The sequence below is a fragment of the Streptopelia decaocto genome (assembly GCF_964273445.1).
Source record: "Streptopelia decaocto genome assembly, chromosome: 16".
Lineage (NCBI taxonomy): Eukaryota > Metazoa > Chordata > Aves > Columbiformes > Columbidae > Streptopelia > Streptopelia decaocto.
The window spans coordinates 7041320-7062627 of NC_138671.1; the positions used below are offsets into that span (position 1 = coordinate 7041320).

The 21308-nt window shown below is 52.6% G+C and overlaps 1 protein-coding gene across 3 annotated transcripts in view; it reads left to right on the forward strand.

Annotated features, from left to right (window-relative positions):
• The window catches only part of SEPTIN9 (septin 9), an 87740-nt gene that overhangs the window by 37743 nt on the left and 28689 nt on the right, over positions 1-21308 (forward strand). For all 3 annotated transcript variants that reach the window (XM_082067350.1, XM_082067348.1, XM_082067349.1), the window contains exon 2: positions 458-1117. In XM_082067350.1, coding sequence (XP_081923476.1) covers positions 458-1117 — 660 coding nt within the window. The remainder of the gene's footprint in view (positions 1-457; positions 1118-21308) is intronic.

Below are 21308 nucleotides of genomic sequence, written 5' to 3' on the forward strand. Positions count from 1 at the left end.
ACCTTTGTTTTTGCTGCTGTATTTATATGGACTGGGTGTTCTCCTGGGATTGTTCTCACGTTCCCGACTTGGACTTTGCTGGCAGCCCGCACCGGGAAGCCTGTGTTTATCTGCGCATCCTTTGGATGCAGGAGGGAAGGGGAGGCGGTGGGAGTCGGGCTGAGCCAAGTCCTGCGCCGTGCTGCGATGGAGCCCCCTGCTCCCCTCCGAGCGTGGGGATGGTTTCTGCTCTGGGGCTGAATATTCTGGCTCTGGTTCCAGCTTTGTTACTGGGTTTATAACTTTTCTGAAGTGATGGAGCCTGGCTCTCTGTCCCCACCTGCTTTAAATGAGGTTATGAACCCCTGAGTGGAGGAGCAGGACTGGGGTTCTGAGCCTCAGGCAGTGTCTGCAAGCCTCTCTTGAGATGCTCAGATGGATGGTAACTAAATTCTGAACTCCTTCTCATGTTTTTCAGCTCTGAAAAGATCTTTTGAGGTCGAGGAGGTAGATCAGTCTTCAAATTCCTCCACCCCACCAAGACGGACCCCAAACCCCCTCCTCAGGTCCACCGTCTCCAGCTCCACACAGAAGTTTCAGGAACTTGGTGCCAGGAATTCGGAGCCATCTGCCCGACATGCAGACCCCACAGCCCAAAGATCACCCAAGCCCTCTCTGAGGAGAGTGGAGCTCTCTGGACCCAAACTGCCCGAGCCGGTGTCCAGAAGAACAGAAATCTCCATTGACATCTCATCCAAGCAGGTGGAGAACTCCACCTCAGGGTTGTCAAGGTTTGGCCTCAAAAGAGCAGATGCGCTGGGGCACAAACCCCCCGAGCCCACCCCAAGGAGGACTGAGATCACCCTCGGCAAACCCCAGGAGCCGGGTCTCCGGAGGGTGGAGGCGCCACCATCAAAGATCCCTGAGATGCCCCAGCGAAGAGCTGATACAGCCAACGCTCCTGTGCCCGACACGGCCACCAAGCGTGTGGAAATTCAGGTAGCCAAGGCTGCCGAGGTCCCGGCCCCACCGGTGCGGCAAGCGGAGAGCTCAGAGCCTCCCCTGGCCCCCCAGCCTCCCCAGGCAGAGCCAAAGCCGCCGCCGGTGCTGATGGAGAGCCCACCAAAGAGAGAAGAAGGTGAGTACAGCTCCGGGCAGCTGCTTGGGTGAGACCTGTCTTTGTCCCTTGCTGTGGGCTCAGAGCTGAGCATTGTGTCCTGCTCTTTTAGCTTCAGTGATGATGTCTTTCGAGGCTGGTTTTGGATCTGTGCTCAGATGTGTCTACATACGAGGCTGTTATCCTGGGGTTTATCATGGCTGAAAGAGCTGTCAGTTTGAATCAAAAATGCTATCAAGTCTATAAGGAGATAAAAAAGAAAATGCCAAAACCTTGGGTGCATGCAGAAAATCACAATTCTGCCAGCTCTGGCCCTTGTGTGGACCCACCTCTCTGTGCAGCATCTCGCAAAGCCTTGGAGGTGCTGGAGAGGCGGCGGCTGGGGAGGGGATGTTGTGTTGGCCTGTTGTTTAGTGTTGCTGCTTATAGTTGTGGGGCAGAAACCGCCTCTTCATTAGCAGGAGTCAGGGTTTTTTTGGCCTTGGAGCCAAAGTGTAATAACATCATGGACCAGAGCCACTATTAAACTGGAGCCCTGGCTTATATTAGCTCTATCTTGTTTTTGATTAATCCCGTATTAAATCCAGCTTCCCTCCCCCACAAGCCGTCATTTATTCTGTCTTATGTTTTGGAGATTTTTTTTTTTCCTTTTTTGGCCTGTTAATTATTTTTCTGTTCTCCATCACCCACAAACCCTCTCCTGTGAGGGATGCAGCGGTCGGTTGGAGACCACCACCTCCCCACCCCACCCTGAGTCTCTCCACAGGGCTTGTGGGATGACGTGTGGTGGCCAAGCCAGGACCTGGGAGGTCCATGCCTGGCCCCAGAGCTGGACCACAGGATGGTCCCTTGCTCCATCTCCTCTCCTGGGTCACAGGGCTGTAATGGGGTTTGCAGAGTGGCTGGGTTTCAGCATGTGTGCATGGTCTCAAATCAAATCAGGAGTCAGTGGTGGAGCTGATATTGACCCCATAAGACTCAAGCGGGTTTCTCTCACTGTGCATGTGTATGGTTTAGGTGCAGCTTTTCCGAGCTGGGTTTGAAGAGTGGAAAAACACCTGTAGCAGGTTGGTCTAACTCCAGCTGGCCATGGCTGAGCTCCAAGAGCAGCCCGGTGATGGGGTCAGCCTGGGCCTCTTGCACATGCTCTCTGTCCCCAGCCGCCATGTGTTTGGTGCCCAGGAGGCCCATAATCTTCTGTAGGTTGGTGCTTGGCCTCATCCTGCTGGGTTTGGGCTGCTCTGAGCATCTTCCTGAGCTCTGATCATTGGGCACTTTAAGAGCAGAAGACCATCTGAGCTGCTGAATCCCCCAGCTGCCTGGAGGAGGGAGAGGGAGGGCCCTTTCCATCAAAAAGGACTCCAGAAGCCCAGGACAGCTGCTGGGGATGAGTTTTTTCCAAGAGCCCAGCTGTCTGGGGTCTGTCTTGCAGAGCAAGCCAGCCCTTGGTCCTGGTACAAAAGGGGCTTTCAGTCTAAATGCCTCCAAGGAGAGCCAGGAACCAAAGTGGAAGGGGCAGGGAGGGCTCTGGCTCCTTGTCCCTCAATGTCAGCACCAATGTACAGCCCAGAGTTGCTGCCAGAGCCTGTGTCCACTTCCCAGTCATCTCCAGCCTCCTCCATCACCATGACTTGAGGTTGCCTTGGGCTGCTCTCATGCAGGACCACATTTCAGGGCGCTTCTCCCTGTGGTCCATGACACCACCCTGGGGTGATGCTGGGTGGGTGGATGGCATCTGTCCTTGTCAATGGCTTAAACACATGGAGGAGTTTTGGGGAGGCTGCGCAAGGACCCTCAGGGAGCCCTGTGGATGGGGGGAGGCACGTTGCCAACACTCACCAGCTCCGCTGCAGCTCTGGCCCCACCACAGCCCCCCAAGTGAAACCGTTGGCTCCCTGATGTCTGCAGCAGAGACAACACATGATGTGAAGTCCTGCAGCCGAGAGATGCTCCCGTGGTGCTGGATGCCCCTCGATCCTGTTGCTTGGTGGCTCTCCGGCACAAACAGCTGAGCAGGGGATGCAGGCAGCTGCCTCCAGCTGCCCTCAGCCCTGTGCTGGGACTTGCCTTCCCCCAGCTGCTGGGGCTCAGCTGTCTTGCCCTTAACCCCTGGGCCCACTGCTGAAGGTATGCAGGACAGCATGTTGTGCAGGACAGCGTGTTGTGTAGGGAGAGGCTGGTTGGAGGAGAAGGGCAATCACTGAGAGCTCAGCAGTTCAGAGCAAACCACAAAGGAGCAGAATAACTATAGCACTGAGCTGCATTAGGGTGGTGTGGCTGGTGTTGTGGGCTCAGCCTGTTCCACAGCTGTAGTTCTCAAGGTGGAAGGAGGGTAGGAGGTGTCTTCATGGGGCAGAAGAACAAGAAATATTCATCCCCATCCCTGTTCTCTCTGAGTCCTCATGCTGCCAGCAAGACAGGCTCTGCTGTCTGCTCCTGCTTTCACCCCATTTTCCAGCTCTTGACAACTGGAAGGGCCACAGTTCTCCTCCTGCATGGTCCTTTCTTGCAAGGATGCTCTGGAGCTTGTTAAGGTAAATCAAGGCAGATAAAGTTAATAAAAGGAGTGTTCACCTCAAAAGGTCCCCTCCTCCTATTTTGCTGCAGAACAAGCAGGATGGCAGCAGGAGAGTGAAGCAATTCAATTTTTTCACACTTTTTTCCAGCCTTGGACCCCTAGGGAAGCCTTTTCTTTAGCACTTGCTATTTTAGACGCTCCCTTAGAGTTGAGCTAAGATTTTAAAAGGCAACTTTTCTTCTATGCTGTCCTGCAAGGGTGCTGTGCTGGAGGTGGGGGTTAGAGGGATTTGGACAACTATTAACACAGTGATGTTCCCTGCAATGAAGAGGCCATGGCTGAGTGGAGATGCAGTGAGTAATGATTTCCAGCTCCCTGAGCTGCACTGCAATTTAACTGTGCAAAGAGATTAAAGCTGTAGGGAAACATTTCCTTAAAACCAGCTGACACATTTGGGCTAGATTACGGGTAGTCTGTCTTTTTTTAAATTATTGTTATTATTTTTAATGGGAAAGTGCCTACAGCCTGAGATACCAAATGGAAGGGCTGAGTGAGAAACGCGGAGTCCCAGTTTGTGAAGTCAGGTGCCAAAAATGAGATAAACTGGAAAAATGGAGAGCTGCAGAGCCAGTGACTTGCAATGAAGGAGCAGGAATGTGTGCGGAGGAGACGGTCGCATCCCATCGCGGAGTCGCTGCCTGACCCGGGTGCCACACGCACAGGGAGGGCTGGGTGCTTTCTGCTTTCCCCTGTTACCATGTGCTGTGTCCCTGCCTCTTCAGGGAGCAGCCAGCACACCTCAGTTCCTTTTGGGGGATGTATTTTGAGCACTGAGGTGTCAGGAAGGAGGCCAGGTGATGCAGATGTGATGGTACTTCTGCTGCAGGTCTTTATGCCCCTGGGAGCGCTGTTCCCAAACACATTACATTGTGTTCATCTCCAGTGACACTGACATTCACGTGTCCCCTTCTTCATGTCTGCGTGGGCACAGTTTATACAGATGCCATCACAGTCCACGTGGGTTCTCCAGCTGTGCAGGATTCACCCTGCCTGTCCCCAGCCTCCAGTGCAATCACACAGAGAGTTAGTTTGCCCTGTTGGAAGTCCCTGAGGGCCTGTAGGAAACGCAGTGATCTCCCCAGTGGAGATTCATTATGCGAAGGAATAGTTTCCCATAGGAAACCTTATGGTTCCCAGTTCCTTGTGTTGCCTCGTTTGAGACCAGGAGGGGGCGAACCCGGGGATGCTGAGCTGCAGAGTCCTCCTGGTGCTGGGCTTAAGGACCTGCTGGGTCTCTTCCATTGCTCCATTGGGCCTGTGGGCTGGGTTGTGCATCAATGTCATTGCGTACGGATAAGTGACACTGGAAGGTGATGGGAGATGCAGCCCTGGCTGAGGATGGTGTGTAGGAACCAGACTCAAGAGTTTCTCTGTTTATCTTGTGGTATCTGCACATCTGGAGCCCATGGCGGTCGTGCTGGGAACATGCTTCCCGACCATCAACTCCTTTGGCATCTTCAAGATTTCTCACATTTAGGTTAATCATCCTACAGGCTGATAAGGCAAATAAAATCCGTTATCTTGACCAAGATAAAACAAAGAGTTTGCTTTGATCTCTTGCAGTAAGGCCTGGCCGCTCGTTTTGTGACTGTTGTTGGCTGGGGGAGGGAAGCGATGGCAATGGTGATGAACCTTCTGTAGTTAAGAAATCATTTTTTCTAAACTATTTCTAGACCTCTGTCCCTGCCTGAGATGTTTCTGTTGGCCAGTAGTTGAAGGGACACCATAGGCTGGGTATGGTGCCAAGTCTATAAACTGTGTAAAAGGACTTGAGGAACTGAATTGAGATTATAGAGAGATAACTTTGTTTTGAGAAGATCAAACATTGTTGTGAGCAAAAAACAAAACTTGACAGCAAGCCAGTTGTGTTCTTTACTCCTCCAGCAAACAAACAGGCACACAGACACTTTTGTATTGTCTAAGATGCTGCAACGAAGCTGAAGTGAATGTGGCTATAAATGGAAGAAGCAGCTGGTCTTGGACTGCAGCCTGTGCTCAGGCTTCTTTGGGCCCAATTTTTCTTACATCTGTTATAGGTTTTAAAGGAGGGACTTGGGGAGAGGGCTCCTTTCCTTTGGGTTAGTTGAATTTGGGCCATTCATTTCATTCGTCTTCTGAATGGGTCTCTGTGTAGAAGCTCCCTGGATTTCTGTAGGGTCACACGCATCAATATTTCACTGTCTTGAATTGTTTCATTTTATCTTGGCATGAAGATGCTACCAGACATACTGGGAGACAAAGCTGGACCGAAGGGCCTCATCCAAAATATTTTGCAAACAACAAAACTTTGCAGATGTTTATGTGTTTATGACAAGCAAATTATTTTAACAAGCTATCTAAGGTTGCTGTGGCAGCATGGGGCTTTTTGGTCACTTGGATCCTCCTTGAGATGTATTCTCTGCAGTTTCTTCTGCATAGAAGCAGGGGGTTGGAGTTTGCATAGCAAAGGCAATTTGTACAATTGGGATGAAGAGAGATTGAAATGAAACATCTTTCAAAACCTTAGAGCTCAAAGATTGTTGGTGCTCTAGAAAATATGAGCGTAAACTTGGACTTATGTTTAGCTTTTCAACCCCAGAGACAGTGTACAGGTTGTGTGTGAGTTGGCTGGTCCTACCAGCTCCTGGTTGGCCTCTGAATTCTGGGTCTGCAGAAACTTTCCATGGAATTCTTCTAGCGTGGTCCCTGGCTAGTGTTTCCAAGGGCTCCAGAAATATTTGGTGGGAGCTGAGCACCTACCTCCTTTTGTCTCGTTGTGAATTCAGCCTCTGTCCATCTAAGACCTGTGCAGGGAATGTGCCCTATGGATCCCATGCACATGGCTTCACCTGTAGATGCTGCAAGGCATTTACCCTGATTCTCTTGAGATGTCTGCACTTGAGCTCATTGTCTGGGTGTCTCTCTTAAGGCTGGTGTGAATTGTGTCCTCAAACGGTTTATTAAGGAGAGCCTATGCAATCAGTTCAGCTAGAGACATCTTCATTTGGGTGAGATAATTTTTGTATGTTATTTCCGGATTCAAAGAGATGGAGGTGGAAAAGGATACTGTAGCAGGACAGAACTGCACAAGCCGCTAATCCCTTGTTATCAATAGTGCTTCTTGGCTGCCCAGCAAACCTGGTCCCCTTGTGTCAGGTTGTTCTGCAAACAGGTCTCTGTGGACATTCATTGACTTAAGTGCACGGGTCAGACTGTCTTTGATGCTTATCGATAGTACTTTAACTTTTTATGATGGCCCTATCTTCTCCCCTCTCCTTCTCTTGCTGTGCATGGAGTGGGACAGACATTCCTCCCCTCTCTAAAGAAAAGCTCCATTTGGGAAGATTTGAGGCAGAGAAGATTAGATGGGAATCCAAAAGCATATGGTGCCTGGGAGGAGAGGGCAGTGATAAAAGTTAATGATACGTAAGCTCTTGAAAGGAGCTTTCTCAGTTACAGCTGTATGGTAGCTCACAGGTCTTAAATAGTAGGGCATTGCTTTCAACTCCAGCACGAATGCACCTGGGGTGTATTTCATGTGTGACGGGTAGATCTGGAGGGGTGTCGTAGATATTGCCCTTCCCAGCTTGGGCTGCAGTGCCTGCCTGTGTTTGCTTCCCCTGCATATTTTGACACTGGATGGGGGTGGTGGTGTCCTCTGACCCCTTCTCTATAGCTCTGGTACACGGAAATGCAGGATGAGTCTCTGGTTACAGTCATCGAAGCTACGAATGCGCAGGCTCATGCTGTTATGGTGTAGAAGTTGCTGTCCTCCATCACATGTGATGTACCTTGGGTGGTCATTGGCAACTCATTCCCATCTCTAGTGGAAATAATTTCAAGGACCAAGAGCCTGAAAAACACTGAGAAGATGACAAAACGTTGGATGGCAGGAGAGCCTGGTCAGGATCCTGCCCTCGCTGTTCACTTGCTCGTTGCCTAGGGTGAATCCCTCTACCCATTCCAATTTCTCCTTTTGTAGCAAGGAGCTGGTGAATAGGACAAGAGGACTTGGATTTGGTCCTTGCATTGGGTCCTTTCTCCTTCAAGGTTCATCTGGTGATAAGGAAATGGCTGGTCTGGGTAACAGACTCGCAGTGGGATCGAGCAGGATGGGAGAAGCTGCTCTGCCCAGTTTACTGGGATGGCTCCAGCAAAGGAGAGGGGTCCTCAGCTGTCCAGGAGGAGAGGGAGCATATCGGATGGTTCCTGGATCAAAACCTTCACCAGTCTACTCCTCTCTTCACTCCACTCTGTCCTAAGTTTGAAAAACCTGTAGTTTGGAGAGGAAAAAAAGGATCTGGAAGGCAAACTTTGTGTGTGTGGGGAGCAGATGTGGGGTGGATGCTGCCTCCTGATTTATGAGTGATGGAGATTGCTGACAGCGAGGGAGGTGGAGCAGGCACTGATGGGTGTTTGGGATGCTCTCTGCCTCATGTCTTCCTCCCCTGCTTCCATCTTCTGCAGATAGGAAAGAGACTGGAGATTACCTTGGAGTTGTTCAGATTTATCCTGGGAAAAAAAGGAGTAGATCTGAGCAACTTTTCTGATAAAACATAATTGTTTAGACAAACTCTGGCTGAACTCACTTCCTCCTGCAGCCCAATGTGCAGATAGAGGGGGTGGAAGTGGGAGGCCAAGTTCACAGGCTGCTGAGGCCCTCCCTGGGGTCACACCACCCCTGAGATCCCCTGTCTAGCCATTTTGGTGGCCTTGGAGAAGACAAGAGGATGCAGTTGAGTGCTGAGGATGATGCCCAGACTTTAGGTAGTTGAGTGCTCTGAAATATGGAGGAGACCTTGATAACACAGCACATCAGTGCTGAGAGCAGGGAGATGCGGGTGGTCCTGGAGGGCAGCATTAGATCCATCACGGTTCATCTGCAGAGGATAGACCTCGGTTGCCTGTTGCTCTGTGGGATGTGGGAGGTGAATTTGCTCCAGACGTGCTCTGTCCAAACGTGGTGGTCCTCGGTGTAGGGTGCTTGGGCAGAGCTGTGCCCTGGAGAGATCCCTGTTTGGACTGGAAATGATGAGACAAGCAGGACTTGGATGGGATGTGGCTGCAGGAGGGATGTTGTCATGCCCTGTGTGGCTGCTACTGAGGTCTCCAGGAATCGTGTTGTGGAGTCAGATGAGGAATCTGACATCCTACCATAACACTGATGTTCCTCCCACCATCCCTCAGGGAAACGGGTCCTCCTTGCCCTACTTTGTGTAGTAAATACAAGTTTCTTTACAACCCTGGAACACATGCCCTGAGGTTGCGGGGTGAAGGGTTCTTGTGCAGCCCTGAAGGAGCTCTAGGGTTTCCTCTCTGCTTTGTGGCTTTGGTTCCTGGGCAGAAAAGTCTTGCAAAGGAACAGCTCTGTGGGTGGGAGCTCGGTGGAGCGGAGGCCTTTGCATGAGCCCTGGGGCTTGGCTTGATTTACCTGTAGCAAAGCCACGTGTCCATGCATGTCACCTGCAGAAGATTTGGGAGGAGATAACCAGTGCTCATGTGTGACATGTGGCTGGAGCAGCCAGGAACAGCAGCAGGCGATGGGCCACCATCATCCAGCATCTCCCCAGAACCCATGGTTGCCTTGGACCCTGGGGGATTTGTTTTCTTGTGTTGGGGCTGAAGCTGTTCCCGGTGCCACCAGCAGCACTGTACCTGCTCTTCCTGCCCCAGGGCTCTCCAGCACCATCTGGCACCACTCCCTGGTGACACCTGGGCTCATCTCTGAAGCTCAGAGATGCAGCAAAACAAGCTCCTATTTAAATCCCCATTTGGTTAGAGAGGAAAGCAGGAAGGAGCAGAGCAGAGCTCCCATCCTGGTTGGTGCTGCATCTCTTCTGCAAAGACATTGCAGGAGCAGAGGGGTCCCTGGGCTTGTGCTGTGGTCTGTGTCCATCCTGAGCTCCAGAGTGAGCAGAAAGGAGAGCGTTACCTCCCTCTGGCACAGCCTGAAATTGCTCTGCAAAGCTTCAAGGAATGAGTGTTTGGCTTCTCCTCTGCTCAGAGGAGCGGGAAGGCTCTTCTTGGGCTTATTTCAGCCCATTTGTGGGATAGAGGGTCTATGGTACGGTCGTTTGAAGAGCAAGCAAACCAAAGGCTTCGTTTGGGCTCCACTGAAAGAACAAAGCTGGGAAAGCCTCAAATCATGGGCTGCAGAGACAAGGAGGGACACGGCTGTGGCTTTCTGCTGGGGAACAGTGCTGTGTCCCTTGGGAGAGGCACAGAGAGCATTGCCCTGAGTTTCTGCTTTTCCTTCTCATTTTTAGACATGCAAAATTAATTTTTCTCTTTTATCACCCGTGGCAATATTTATTTTACTGCTCTGCGGCAGCGGGGACTGGATAGTTTTTGCAAACTGAGTTTTCCCCTGACAAGCCCCTCCTCTGATTTCGCACTTCCAGCTGCCAGGCTCGGTTTTAAAACAGCTTGCACCGAGGCTGAAAATATTTGAAGGGCAGAGCACTGCCTTGCAGGAAATGGCTTAAGCTTCCTGCTCCCAAGATGGTGTGAGTGTTAAAACAGAACTGGAGAAATATTAGACATCCCACATCCGGCACGGTGACCCTGGGGTGATGTGATGGAAAGCCCGTCCCCTCCTGCCTGCGTCTGGCAGGACAAGGGGCCCAGCTGGTGCCCCCCAGACCCCCACACCCCCGACTTTGTAGGGGGGAAAATGGGCAAATTGTTTCCTGCTCCACTGGGCTTTGCTGTGTTTTGGTTTTGTGGGGAGAGCTGGTCAAAGGTGGGGTGACAAAGCGTCAGTGAATTTCCAGCAGAAAATGAGAGTTGGGAAAGCACTGTTTTCGATGAAATGTTTTCTACCAGTTTATCTGGCACCTTCCAGCTCAGAGTGAAAGGCAAAAGTCTAAAATATAGGTGATCAGGACCTGAGTCGGTCCTGCTTGTTTGGGGCTGGAGCGGGACCTTCCGCATCTGTCCGTGGAAACCATGTTGAGTTATTGGCTTCATCAGAGGGAACTTAATTCTTCCAGCCCAGATAATTTCCCACTTTGTGCTGGCTGAGCACCATCTACCTGGCCAGGCAGGGAATAGCAGCTGGCTGTGTGTTCAGGACAGAGCTGCACAAGGGTAGAAGAGAAATGAGAGTATTTGTGAGCAGGCAGCATGGGGAAGGGGAGGGCAGCGGTTCTGCGGGACAGGATGGTCCTCGCTGCCCCTCTATGGTGGGTGTCGCATCTTCAGAGGTAATTCAGCTCGCTGGGGATTACTGCCCTGTTATGGAAAGCTTCTCCAAACCTCGGGTTGTTGGCTGGTGCATGGAGATTTGGGTGATTTTATTCAAAATGTTATCAGTTGGCTAAAAAAAATACCTATGGCATGTGGCTGGGAGCCCACAGTTGTGGTGGAGGAAGGAGGTGGGAGCTGCAGGCAGAACAAGGCGGGTAATTATCCAGGCTGGAAAAATTAAGTTGTCTCCGATTAAGCCAATATCTCAACATGGTAGCAAATGCAAAAGGTTCTGCTCCAGCCCCAAACAAATGGGACCGACTCAGATCCTGATCATCCATATTTTAGACTTTCACCTGGTTCAGAGCTTTTCTCTGCAGCACCTTGGGCTGGTCTGAGCTCGCTCACACTGACTTCCTCCCAGCAGTCACCGAGAATCATAAAATGGCTCGTAATGGAAGAAAACCCAGACCTCTTACACCCATTCTGGGACCTGAGTCACTTTGGGAGGCGTCGTTCCAGCTCCAGGAGCGGACGCAGAGCGTGTGGGTGCCCGCTCGCGTGGGTTTCCCGCGAATGCAGCATTACGCTGTGCTCCCAACATCCTCCTCCCCGCCTTTCCTCCTTTTGACCCCTTCTCTTCCCGCACCATTTCACGTGGGGCGGTGGGAGCCCTGGTCGCTCTGCAGGAGCGAGGATCAGGAGGGGGGGAAGTACCACCCTCAGCAAGCAGCTCTGTGCCTGGGGAGGCCAGTAATTCACATTGCTGATGCTCAACTTTCACCATGGCGCATAACCCCACTAAACCCCGAGCAGCCCAGCCCTTGGGGCTCGGGATTTGGCTAGGCACATTCTCTTTGTTTTCCCAGGTTTTTCCATGGGGTGCTTTTTGCTGGGAAAGCTTTGGCCAGCAAACTTGGGGGAGGGGAAGCTGAGGCTGATTTAAATCCCCAAAGTAGTTGCAGCTGGCCGAAAGCTGTGTGCGCAGCCCTGTAATACATCAGTGGTGCCCACTGCTCTTGCACAACATGCTGGGGCTGGTTAAAGCTCAGAGGGGGTGCGATCCAACCCTAATCCAGGCACAGCTTCATGCAGGGACGAGGGGGGTGGGCTGGATGGGGCAGATGCTGTGGCTGTTTTGGGACAGAAATACAGTTACTTGCCTCAAAGCCATCCCCATTCAGCTACATGGCCGTAACGCTGCAGGGACCAGGAGGGTGGTCACACAGAACTGGGGTGGGATGAAAAGGCTTTGCTGCTGCCCTGCTTGCCCCATCCTGGAGCAAAAGCTCGCAGATGGAGTTGGTGAAGCAGTTACCACACAGCATCCCTGGGTCTGTAGGGTTCCGGGAGGGTGGAATGGGGGCTGGAATTAATTGGAAAAGGAAACATCCTTCTACAGAAGTGTCCTGGAGCCCTTCAGGCGATTCAGCATCACCGACTTCTGCTGAGCAGCTGTGGCGAAAATGTGGGTCTGCAGGAAGGAGCGAATACCGCTGTGTAAATCGCTGTGCTGTTGATTTATTTTTCTTCTAGTTGCTGGCTGACCCCGGGTCTCCCTCCCAGCCCTTCCCTCCCTGCGACTGCGGGCCAGCGTGTCCCCACACGGGACGTGCCCTTCTTCCCACGGCTCCAGCACAGGGACACGGCTGCAGCAGTGGGGGAGGCACGGAAAGGTTTGGGAAGAGGTTTGGAAACTGCTCATTGAACGGCTCTGTGTGGGGCGGAGGGCAGCGCTTGTCTTGCCCAACAGCAAGTCTGTAGGGAGGCTGATCACTCAGCTTGTCTTAAATCTGAAATGAATGGGTGATTTGGGGCCCAAGGGGTGAGTTTTAGCCAGTCTCTCTGAGGCTTTGGGATCCTGCCTTGCCCAGACGTTGTGTGCGCTGCCCTGCAGGAGGAGTGGGATGGGATGGGGACATCCAGCGCTGCTCTTGGTCCATGTGTACATAGTGCTGCGTAGGGTGGAGCACTGATGGTGAGACCGGGGTGCAGGTGCTGGACGCTCTGTTCCCCACTTGGCTCCAAACTCCTGGTGTGATCGTGCTGCAAGTCTGGCCCTAAATGCCTCTCAAATATCAGTCCCATATATATATATATCTCCTGAAATTTCTCAGGGCAAATTACAGCCTAATTGGAATTAGGTGCCTCAATACCTTTTAGGATGTATGTCTTGGCTCCTCTGTGTCTCTGGACACAGCTCTGCCCCATCACCCTGGTGCTGGAAGAGCATCAAAACCCAGGACATGCCCCGTCATGGGGAGTGGGATGACAGGAGCAGCTGGGCCGAGGGAGGAAGGGGCTGGATGCTGCACTGGGGACCCAGGAGCTCCAGTGGACTAAAGTGTCCTTATTAATCTCTAGAGAGCCTCAGGGCCTGTCTCAGTGTTGGGGTGATGCTGGATGAAGGTGCCCAGCATGAGTGCTTTGGAGCCGGTGCAGAAGCTTGCATTGCACGTCCAACAGCATGGGTGCCTGCACCCAAACCCCAGCTGTCCTTCAGCAGGGCTTGGCTTGCCACAGCTTGCCTGAGCCCTGGTGCTGCCGGGAACAGGCAGGGGCCGGGCTGGACACGTCCCCTTGCCGTGTGCCCGTGGGCAGGGCAGAAACACCACTGGGGAGAATCTTTTCCAGGAGAGGACCGTACCTCTCCCTGATACCTCATGCACAGACCGTGGGCCATCACGTGCTTGTTCCTCTTGCCTGCTGCTTTTTAACACCTCTAGGTATAAAAGGAGGGACTGTTACAGCTTGGCATGGCCGCCTTGGTAGCTAATTTGCTGTAGACACCTTATGTAGTCGGTAGGAAGGGAGATGTTTCTCCAAACAGCTGGTTAGGACATCTCTAGTCCAGTTTTGCCATCCCGCCTTCCCATTCTCTCTCTTCAGCAATTAGGCAGCTTGAATCCATCCCATCCCTCATCCTAACTCCTCCTTGAGCTACAGGATGTCCTGTGAGATTACTGAGCTCTTGAATGAGGGGCTTTCTTAGCTTGGCAGAGGCTGAACAGACCCCAGAAGGTTCCTGTGCTGGGGGAAGAGCCCATTGCCAAGTCACAGGAGGAATTCCCACGTTCTTGTTCCTTTCAGCTGGCTGCCAAACACTTGTCCTCTCCGTGAAAGCTGATGTATGTGGTTGGATTTAACCTTTGCTCAAAGAAGTGAATAACAGAGATCTTTTACTTTTGGTTTCTGGGTGTAAATTCATTATTCAGCCATGGTTTTGTATGTACAACACAATTCTGTGGTGGGAAAAGCTGGAGGAGAGACAGACTTCGCTTGGATGAAGTCCCTTGTAGCAGGGACTTTCCTGGAGCCTGCAGAGAGATTATCCTTCCTTCCTGCCCTAATGAACCCCAAACCAGGCTTTAGGTGCCAGCTACGCCTTACTGTTTCAGTAGAAACAAAGAGGCAGCCCCATGGGACACAGGATTTCTCACGTCCGTGGTTGCTGCAGGTCCTGCCCGGACACATGGACATGCTCCTGCGCTTTCCCTGCAGCAGCAAGGGTGTCTGACTCCGGCAGCGGGGAGCGATGGAGTTGCCAGGAGGGGAAATGCTCTTTTTCATGGCTTTTTTTCATGTCTATGGCAGAAGGCACAGCTAGCACATTTTGTTCTGTCCTGGACCCTCTTTTTGCTCTCCAGTTTGTCTTATATTGAATGAGCCTTAATGACACCGGTACTAGTGATTGTCAGCAGTCACATAATCAGCAGCACCCAGCATTGTCAGAGTGGTGTGTGAACCACAGCCTGGCCACTCTGTGTGGTTAACTATTAAGAGTGGAGATGACCTGGTTTGGGGAACCTGAGAACAACACGAACTTCAGCTTCAAGCTCCCAGATGTGAGTAAAGAAGAGAAAACCAGCAGGTCCTGGGACTGCCTGAATTCGTTTCTTGAGGACATCAGCCACGGCTCACATGTGGAATCAGCAGGAAGAAACCGCGCAAAGACAAGAGAGGTCATGGAAATCCCGTGGTGAGGAGTTCTTGGCACCCGTGGCGGATGCACCCCATCACCTTGCACCCAGCAATGAGCCAGAAGTCACCCGGATCCAGATCAGCTGAATGGCAGGGCAGTGCATGGCCTCCAAAAGTTAGAATGAGGAGACTGAGGGGTGACCTTATTAATGTTTACAAATATATAAAGGGTGAGTGTCAGGAGGATGGAGCCAGGCTCTTCTCGGTGACAACCAATGGTAGGACAAGGGGTAATGGGTTCAAACTGGAACACCAGAGGTTTCACTTAAATTTGAGAAGAAACTTCTTTTCAGTGAGGGTGACAGACACTGGCCCAGGCTGCCCAGGGCGGTTGTGGAGTCGTCTTCTCTGGAGACATTCAAACCCACCTGGACATGTTCCTGTGTAACCTCATCTGGGTGTTCCTGCTCCATGGGGGGATTGCACTGGATGAGCTTTCGAGGTTCCTTCCAATCCCTGACATTCTGGGATTCTGTGTGATAAGATTTGGTTCTAATTAAGTGGACACCCATGGAGGTGACCCTGGGGTGCTCCTTCCAGCAAGCAGCCCCACAGGGGTGGGGAGAAGCTGCTGATGGAGTGAGGCGCTTGCTTGGAGGGTTTGCTTTGGAATGGGCTTGTAGTGGGACCCTGGGGAAGCAGCATGGAAAGGTCAAGCCGTATGAGTCTTGCTGTTCCTATACCAGCAATTCCCTCCTGGAGCTGAAGCTGGGGGAGCAGCAGAGACAGGGGCAAAAGCGAAATCTTTTTTGCTGTGAACATCTGGAAATCAGAGGCTTGTGACCCACTGAAGAATGGGAATTCGTGTAATTGCCCCCAAAATGACAAGCTGTTGATTATTAAGACACACAGCCCATGGCATCGCAACCAGCCCAGGGGTTATGACCAGTGCCATAACCCCACAGGCTTTTTTATTTTTTCCATATCTGTGAAAATCTCTGCTCTCCCATTAGTGCCTGCCCTCAGCACTCCCTGAAAATTGCCCAAAATTTCCATCTTGGTGCAATTTAGGATATGCTCCAGCCTGCCCTGAGAACATCTGGTATCTGTGCATCGGGTGATATTAATCACAGCATGAACTCAGCCAAGTGTTAAACACCAGAGCCCTCCCACCTCCCCCCTGCAAATGAAGGTTGTTTCAATGTTCCAGCAATAAAATTAACCTAGCAGCCTGGGCAGGCGGTGATCTGGCAGGAACAACTGCTGTGTGGGATGAAGGGATGGAGAACGCTCTTAAATGGGCCAAGAACCATGTGGTCCTATGACTTTTTGAAATCCCTGCGGTGTTTGAAGCTATTTTCTAGTCCTCATCTTCTGAATCCACAGCCATTCCTGCTGCGTCTGCAACTGCTCCTTCTCCCCTGGTATTTTGTGTTGAGGCTGTTGTTGTTTTGGGTGTAAAAGCTGCTCCCTGTTTCCAAGAAGGTAAACACCCCTCCCTCGCCCTGCTTTGCTGCAGAGATATCAAAGCGCTTCGCAAAGGGGGAGAGATGTTGTTTCTGTTTTGCAGGTGGCGGAATGGAGTTGCAGAGGCTTCTGAGAAACGCGTGTGAATCTGCTTGCTCAGAGGGTGCTTGTGTTTTTGCTCCAGGACATTTGTTGGCTTCTTTTAATGTTGGGCAAAGAGCAGACCGGACTGGCACAGGGAATGTTTTTATTCTTCTTTATCTTGGGTGACCACACGCCAGACAGCGAGCAAACCCCCATCAGCACCATGATATTCAGGTTGCCCCCGAAGGAAAACCTGGCTCAGGTTTGCCTGAAGTTCTCCAGCTTGTGACTGAGGGTTGGTTGGTTTATTTGGGTTTGGGTTTGGTTTTCTTTTAAAAAAAAGACAGAAAAAAATCAAAACCGTGTCTTAAGTGCAGTTGGCACCTTAACCACCGAGGCTGCCCTGATTTCAAGGGAGGCAGCCCCAGCGCTGCTGCATGGGAGGGACAGCAGGGGGATAACTCTTGTGTGGTGCCTTTGATGTTGGAGGCTTTTCACCCGCATTACCCCTGGGAGAAACTCGAGTGCTTTTCATGTCTGGTGGTGAGGGAGGCAGAGAGCCAGGAGGGACTCGCTTTGCAAGACCTTTACGAAGGGAATTGAGCAAAACTTTTCAGAAGTTGGAGGGAGACTCTCTGGGGCGAGCAGGGTAGCGCGGATCCAGCCTGTTTTGGCAGCTGAAATAGGTGCTGAAGCATCCTTGGCTCCTGCAGACGCCGGGCAGCCTGCGTTGTCTTCTTCCTAATCCTTGGCTGAGTAAGTGTCTCTGCCTGAGCTCTTCACAACCTTGGGGAATAAAAAGCTGTGGCAAGGGCTGTGCTGGGGTCTCCGCAGCCATGCTGGAGGGGAGTCATGGAGCAGGTAAGCTGGAGCCCAGGCCATGCAATGAGTGCAAGGGGGGTTGAAGGGTAAGGAGCGGAAAATAGAGCAGTGGCTTAGCAAGGGAAAAATACCATGGGCATGATGCAGGCATCGGCGCAGGGGAACGCTTTGTCAGGGCCTGTGCTGAGGGAGGAGGAGGCAGAGCCGGCCGTGCCTCCCGCTCGTGTTCGCTGTGGGATGGGGACGTGCTGGGATGTGTCAGCACAGGGGCTGGAGCGGGAGAGGGGGGGCACAGCAGCTGGTGCTGGGTCCTGGGGGTGAAATGGGGCAGCAGCAACCCCAATGTGCTTCCTGGTGATGGGGCTCCTTGGGGTGCCAGCTCCCAGCGCTGCCTGCCTGCCAAAGGGTCCACACTGAATTTGGGAGCCCTGCGCTGGGTGCAGTTGTCTGCTTCCACACAGGCAGTGGGAAGGGGGTGGTGCAGCCTCACCTGCTGGGCAAATGTGTGGCTGTATTGGCTTTTCTCCTGGTGTGAGAGTCACTCTTGTATTATTATATTTCCCCTGGGAAACTCATTTCTCTGGCATCATGGGGAGCATATCTGGTGACACAAGGGAGGGCTGACAGCCTGCTCTCGAAGTTGGTTGTGAAGTGATGGGGAAGGAACCTCCTGGTGTTCGATGGCCTCTTGTCCTGGTGAGCACTGGGGAAAACCCATCTCCTGAGCATCCCTGTGAGCACTCGTGGGTGGTGCAGGGCACCAGGCCAACCAGACAGCAGGGCAGTCCCCTCCCCAGCCCTTTTCTCTAGCTCTCCATGCCCATGTGGGAAGTGGTCCCCAAAAGCATCCTCCTGCTCCCCCCTCCTCTCATCACTCTTGCCCCAGCAACTCCCAAACCCGAGCTGCAGCCTGTGCCCAGGGTCCAGGTCCTCACCTGTGCAGGGACATGCGCTGCAGGGTGTGCTGGAAGGACTTGGAGCACCCCCATGAAAGGCACAGGGATGAGGATGACCAGCTGTATGCCAGGGGAGGTCTTGTCCCCTCCACGAGTGACATATCCGGGCTCTTGCCCCCGAGCCCCGCAGCGCGGGGGGGTGATGCTGGCCACTCTCTGTCCCCAGCATCGCCGCTGGTGCCCACGGGTGGGACAGCCCGCAAGGCAGCAGGACTCGCCTCCCCCGTCCCTAGAGCCCGTCCCGCGGCTTTTCTCTTTAACTGGCTCTTTTGAACCAGCCCTGTCCAACCCCCTCCCGCCCCTCCCCGCCTCCGGCCCCGCGGGAGCTGCGGCCGCTGGGTGAGTTCGTGGGGACGGGGCTGGGGGGCCCAGGGACACAGGGACCCGTCTGGCGAGGGTGGGATGTGTGGGGACACCGTGGTCCCTGTCCGCAGTTTTGTTCTGTGCTGTGTTGCAGCATTGTAGCTACGCAAACCGTCCTGGCTGGGAAGCTTCCCTTCCCTTCTTCCTTTCCCTTCCCTTCTTCCTTTCCCTTCCCTTCTTCCTTTCCCTTCCCTTCTTCCTTTCCCTTCCCTTCTTCCTTTCCCTTCCCTTCTTCCTTTCCCTTCCCTTCTTCCTTTCCCTTCCCTTCTTCCTTTCCCTTCCCTTCTTCCCTTCCCTTCTTCTCTTCCCTTCCCTTCTTCTCTTCCCTTCCCTTCTTCTCTTCCCTTCCCTTCTTCCCTTCCCTTCTTCCCTTCCCTTCTTCCCTTCCCTTCTTCCCTTCCCTTCTTCCCTTCCCTTCTTCCCTTCCCTTCTTCCCTTCCCTTCTTCCCTTCCCTTCTTCCCTTCCCTTCTTCCCTTCCCTTCTTCCCTTCCCTTCTTCCTTTCCCTTCTTCCTTTCCCTTCTTCCCTTCCCTTCTTCCCTTCCCTTCTTCCCTTCCCTTCTTCCCTTCCCTTCTTCCCTTCCCTTCTTCCCTTCCCTTCTTCCCTTCTTCCCTTCCCTTCCCTTCCCTTCCCTTCCCTTCCCTTCCCTTCCCTTCCCTTCCCTTCCCTTCCCTTCCCTTCCCTTCCCTTCCCTTCCCTTCCTTTCCCTTCCCTTCTTCCTTTCCTTTCCCTTCCCTTCTTCCTTTCCACCTCCTCGTTCTTCTCTTGCCAGTCACAATGGCTGTTTGCTCAGTGATCACAGAAGACTGAGAACATGTGCATTTAAGTGATGCGGTGGGAACCCTCAGGACTTCCCAAGTCACGGTTTTTCTCACTGGCCTTAGGCAGAGGCTGGGGGTGATCTGTGCACAAAAGGCTTCGTGCCAGAGGATTTCAGACCTGGCTTTTTTGTATCCATCCCTTGTGTGGCTGCACTTCATTCAGGGGAAACGCATCCGGGATGGATCTGGGCTGACAAGTTCAGGGCCAAACCCATTCCCGGCTTTGCGAGGGCAGATCGGGGCCAAAGGAGCAGTTGGGCTCCAAGGGGGCCAATATTGCTGCTCTGTGCTGCAGTTTTCAGCATACACTGAGCTGTCTGATAGGCTTTCTCAGCGATGTTGCAGTTTAGGGCTAGAGGGCACTGACAGAGCGTTGTGTCTGCTCTTCCATAAGTCATGGGTCATTACATCTTGGCCACAAACCCCTCTTTGGAGCCACAGATGTCCAGCCCTCGGCGAGCTGAGGAGCCACGTGCCCTGCACAGCGCGCTGGGCTCGCTCACTGCTTTCAAGGGTCAACTTGCATGAACACACGGACCAGAGGAGTGCAGGAACATCCGACTGTAGTGCCAGGCAAGCTCTGGGTTAAATAACCCTTGCGTTAAGTAAGTTACTTAATTTTATTGAATTCCCGCTGCTGTGGATGGTGGGTGCAGCACATGGAGCAGACCAGTGCTGGCGCGGGGTGGGTTTTTATGCTGCTGTTGGAGATGTGCTGGCTGAGGGTCCTGGGTTCCCTGGTGCTAATGGCTGTTGGTTGGCTTGACAAGAACTGCGATTACATGTGAACCTTTACGTGCCATTGCCCCATCCAGGTGTGATCCCCGATTGTAGGATACAGCATCCAGGAGGAGTGCAACCATCCAGGGTGTGTAAGGGCATCCTGAGTGCAGATAAGGACGTGTCAGGATACAAAAAATATATCTGGAGCGCATGGAGGACTCTGATAGTCCTGGGACCCGTGACCCCTTCAATGCTTTTGTAGTTGCAGTCCATGATTTTCCACGTTGAGAGCAAAATACCTGCGTGACTGTGAGGCTCATGGGTAGCTCAGTGGTGGTGTATTGAATGTATTTGACCTCATAACCATTAAGCAAGTATATTCTCGCCAGTATACACTAGCCATAGCTCGATATATGCAGATGCAGCGGGGTCTAATGGCTTGGTGGCTAATAACCTGGCAGTGGTGGTTCCTGGATGCCTCTCCACAGGGAATCCACGCTTCCTCTCTCTGAGCACAGTGGAATTTTTATAGCCGGTGGTTTTAAATGCTGTGATTTCCTTATGGCTGTGATGCTGCATCCAGCTCTGTCAAAGCTACGCTGGGGCTGGGTGAAACCCATGCCAAAGATGTTGATCCCTGGGTGTAACAAGTCTGAGCTTTGCTCTGGTACACAAGAAAGGCTGGGAAAGGGAAAGACAGCTCTCCTGGGGTTACTGGTCTGTGCCGGCTTGTGCCATCTCATCCTCAGCATCTCGAGACGTGGTCCCTAAAATGGCCGGGCAGTATTGGGATGCTTATGGGTACCTTCCTGTGTACCCTCAGTGCCATCGGTGGTCACTACAACAGGGTGCAGCTGAGCATCACCCAGTGAGAATTTGGCAATGATGCTTTCTCCAGCCCCTGATAAATTACAAAAGAACTGATGACGAGGTCTGGCCGCTCTGGGGGTGCTTTGGGGCCATCAGACCTTGCCAGGCTGGCATGGCTGCGTCCCCCGTGTCCCGCTGCAGGGATGCTGCCCTGGTCCAGCCACCTCCACCCGGCTTTCCCTTCTCGCAGACTTGTGGAAAAATGATTTCTCTTCCCATTTCCTGGCCTCCTCCCAAACTGGGTTAACACTTGCCGCGGATGCAGAACTCGCTGGAGGGGCCCAGCCAAGCGGGGTTGTAAAAACCACATTTTCTTTGGGAATCGGATTAAAGCCCCTTCTTCTGCGCTGGGCGGATGTGGGTGACATGAAGCCTCTCTTTGTCCTAGATGGTATTTCTGGCCCAGCTGCAGAGGGTTAACCCTTTCGTGTCCCACACAA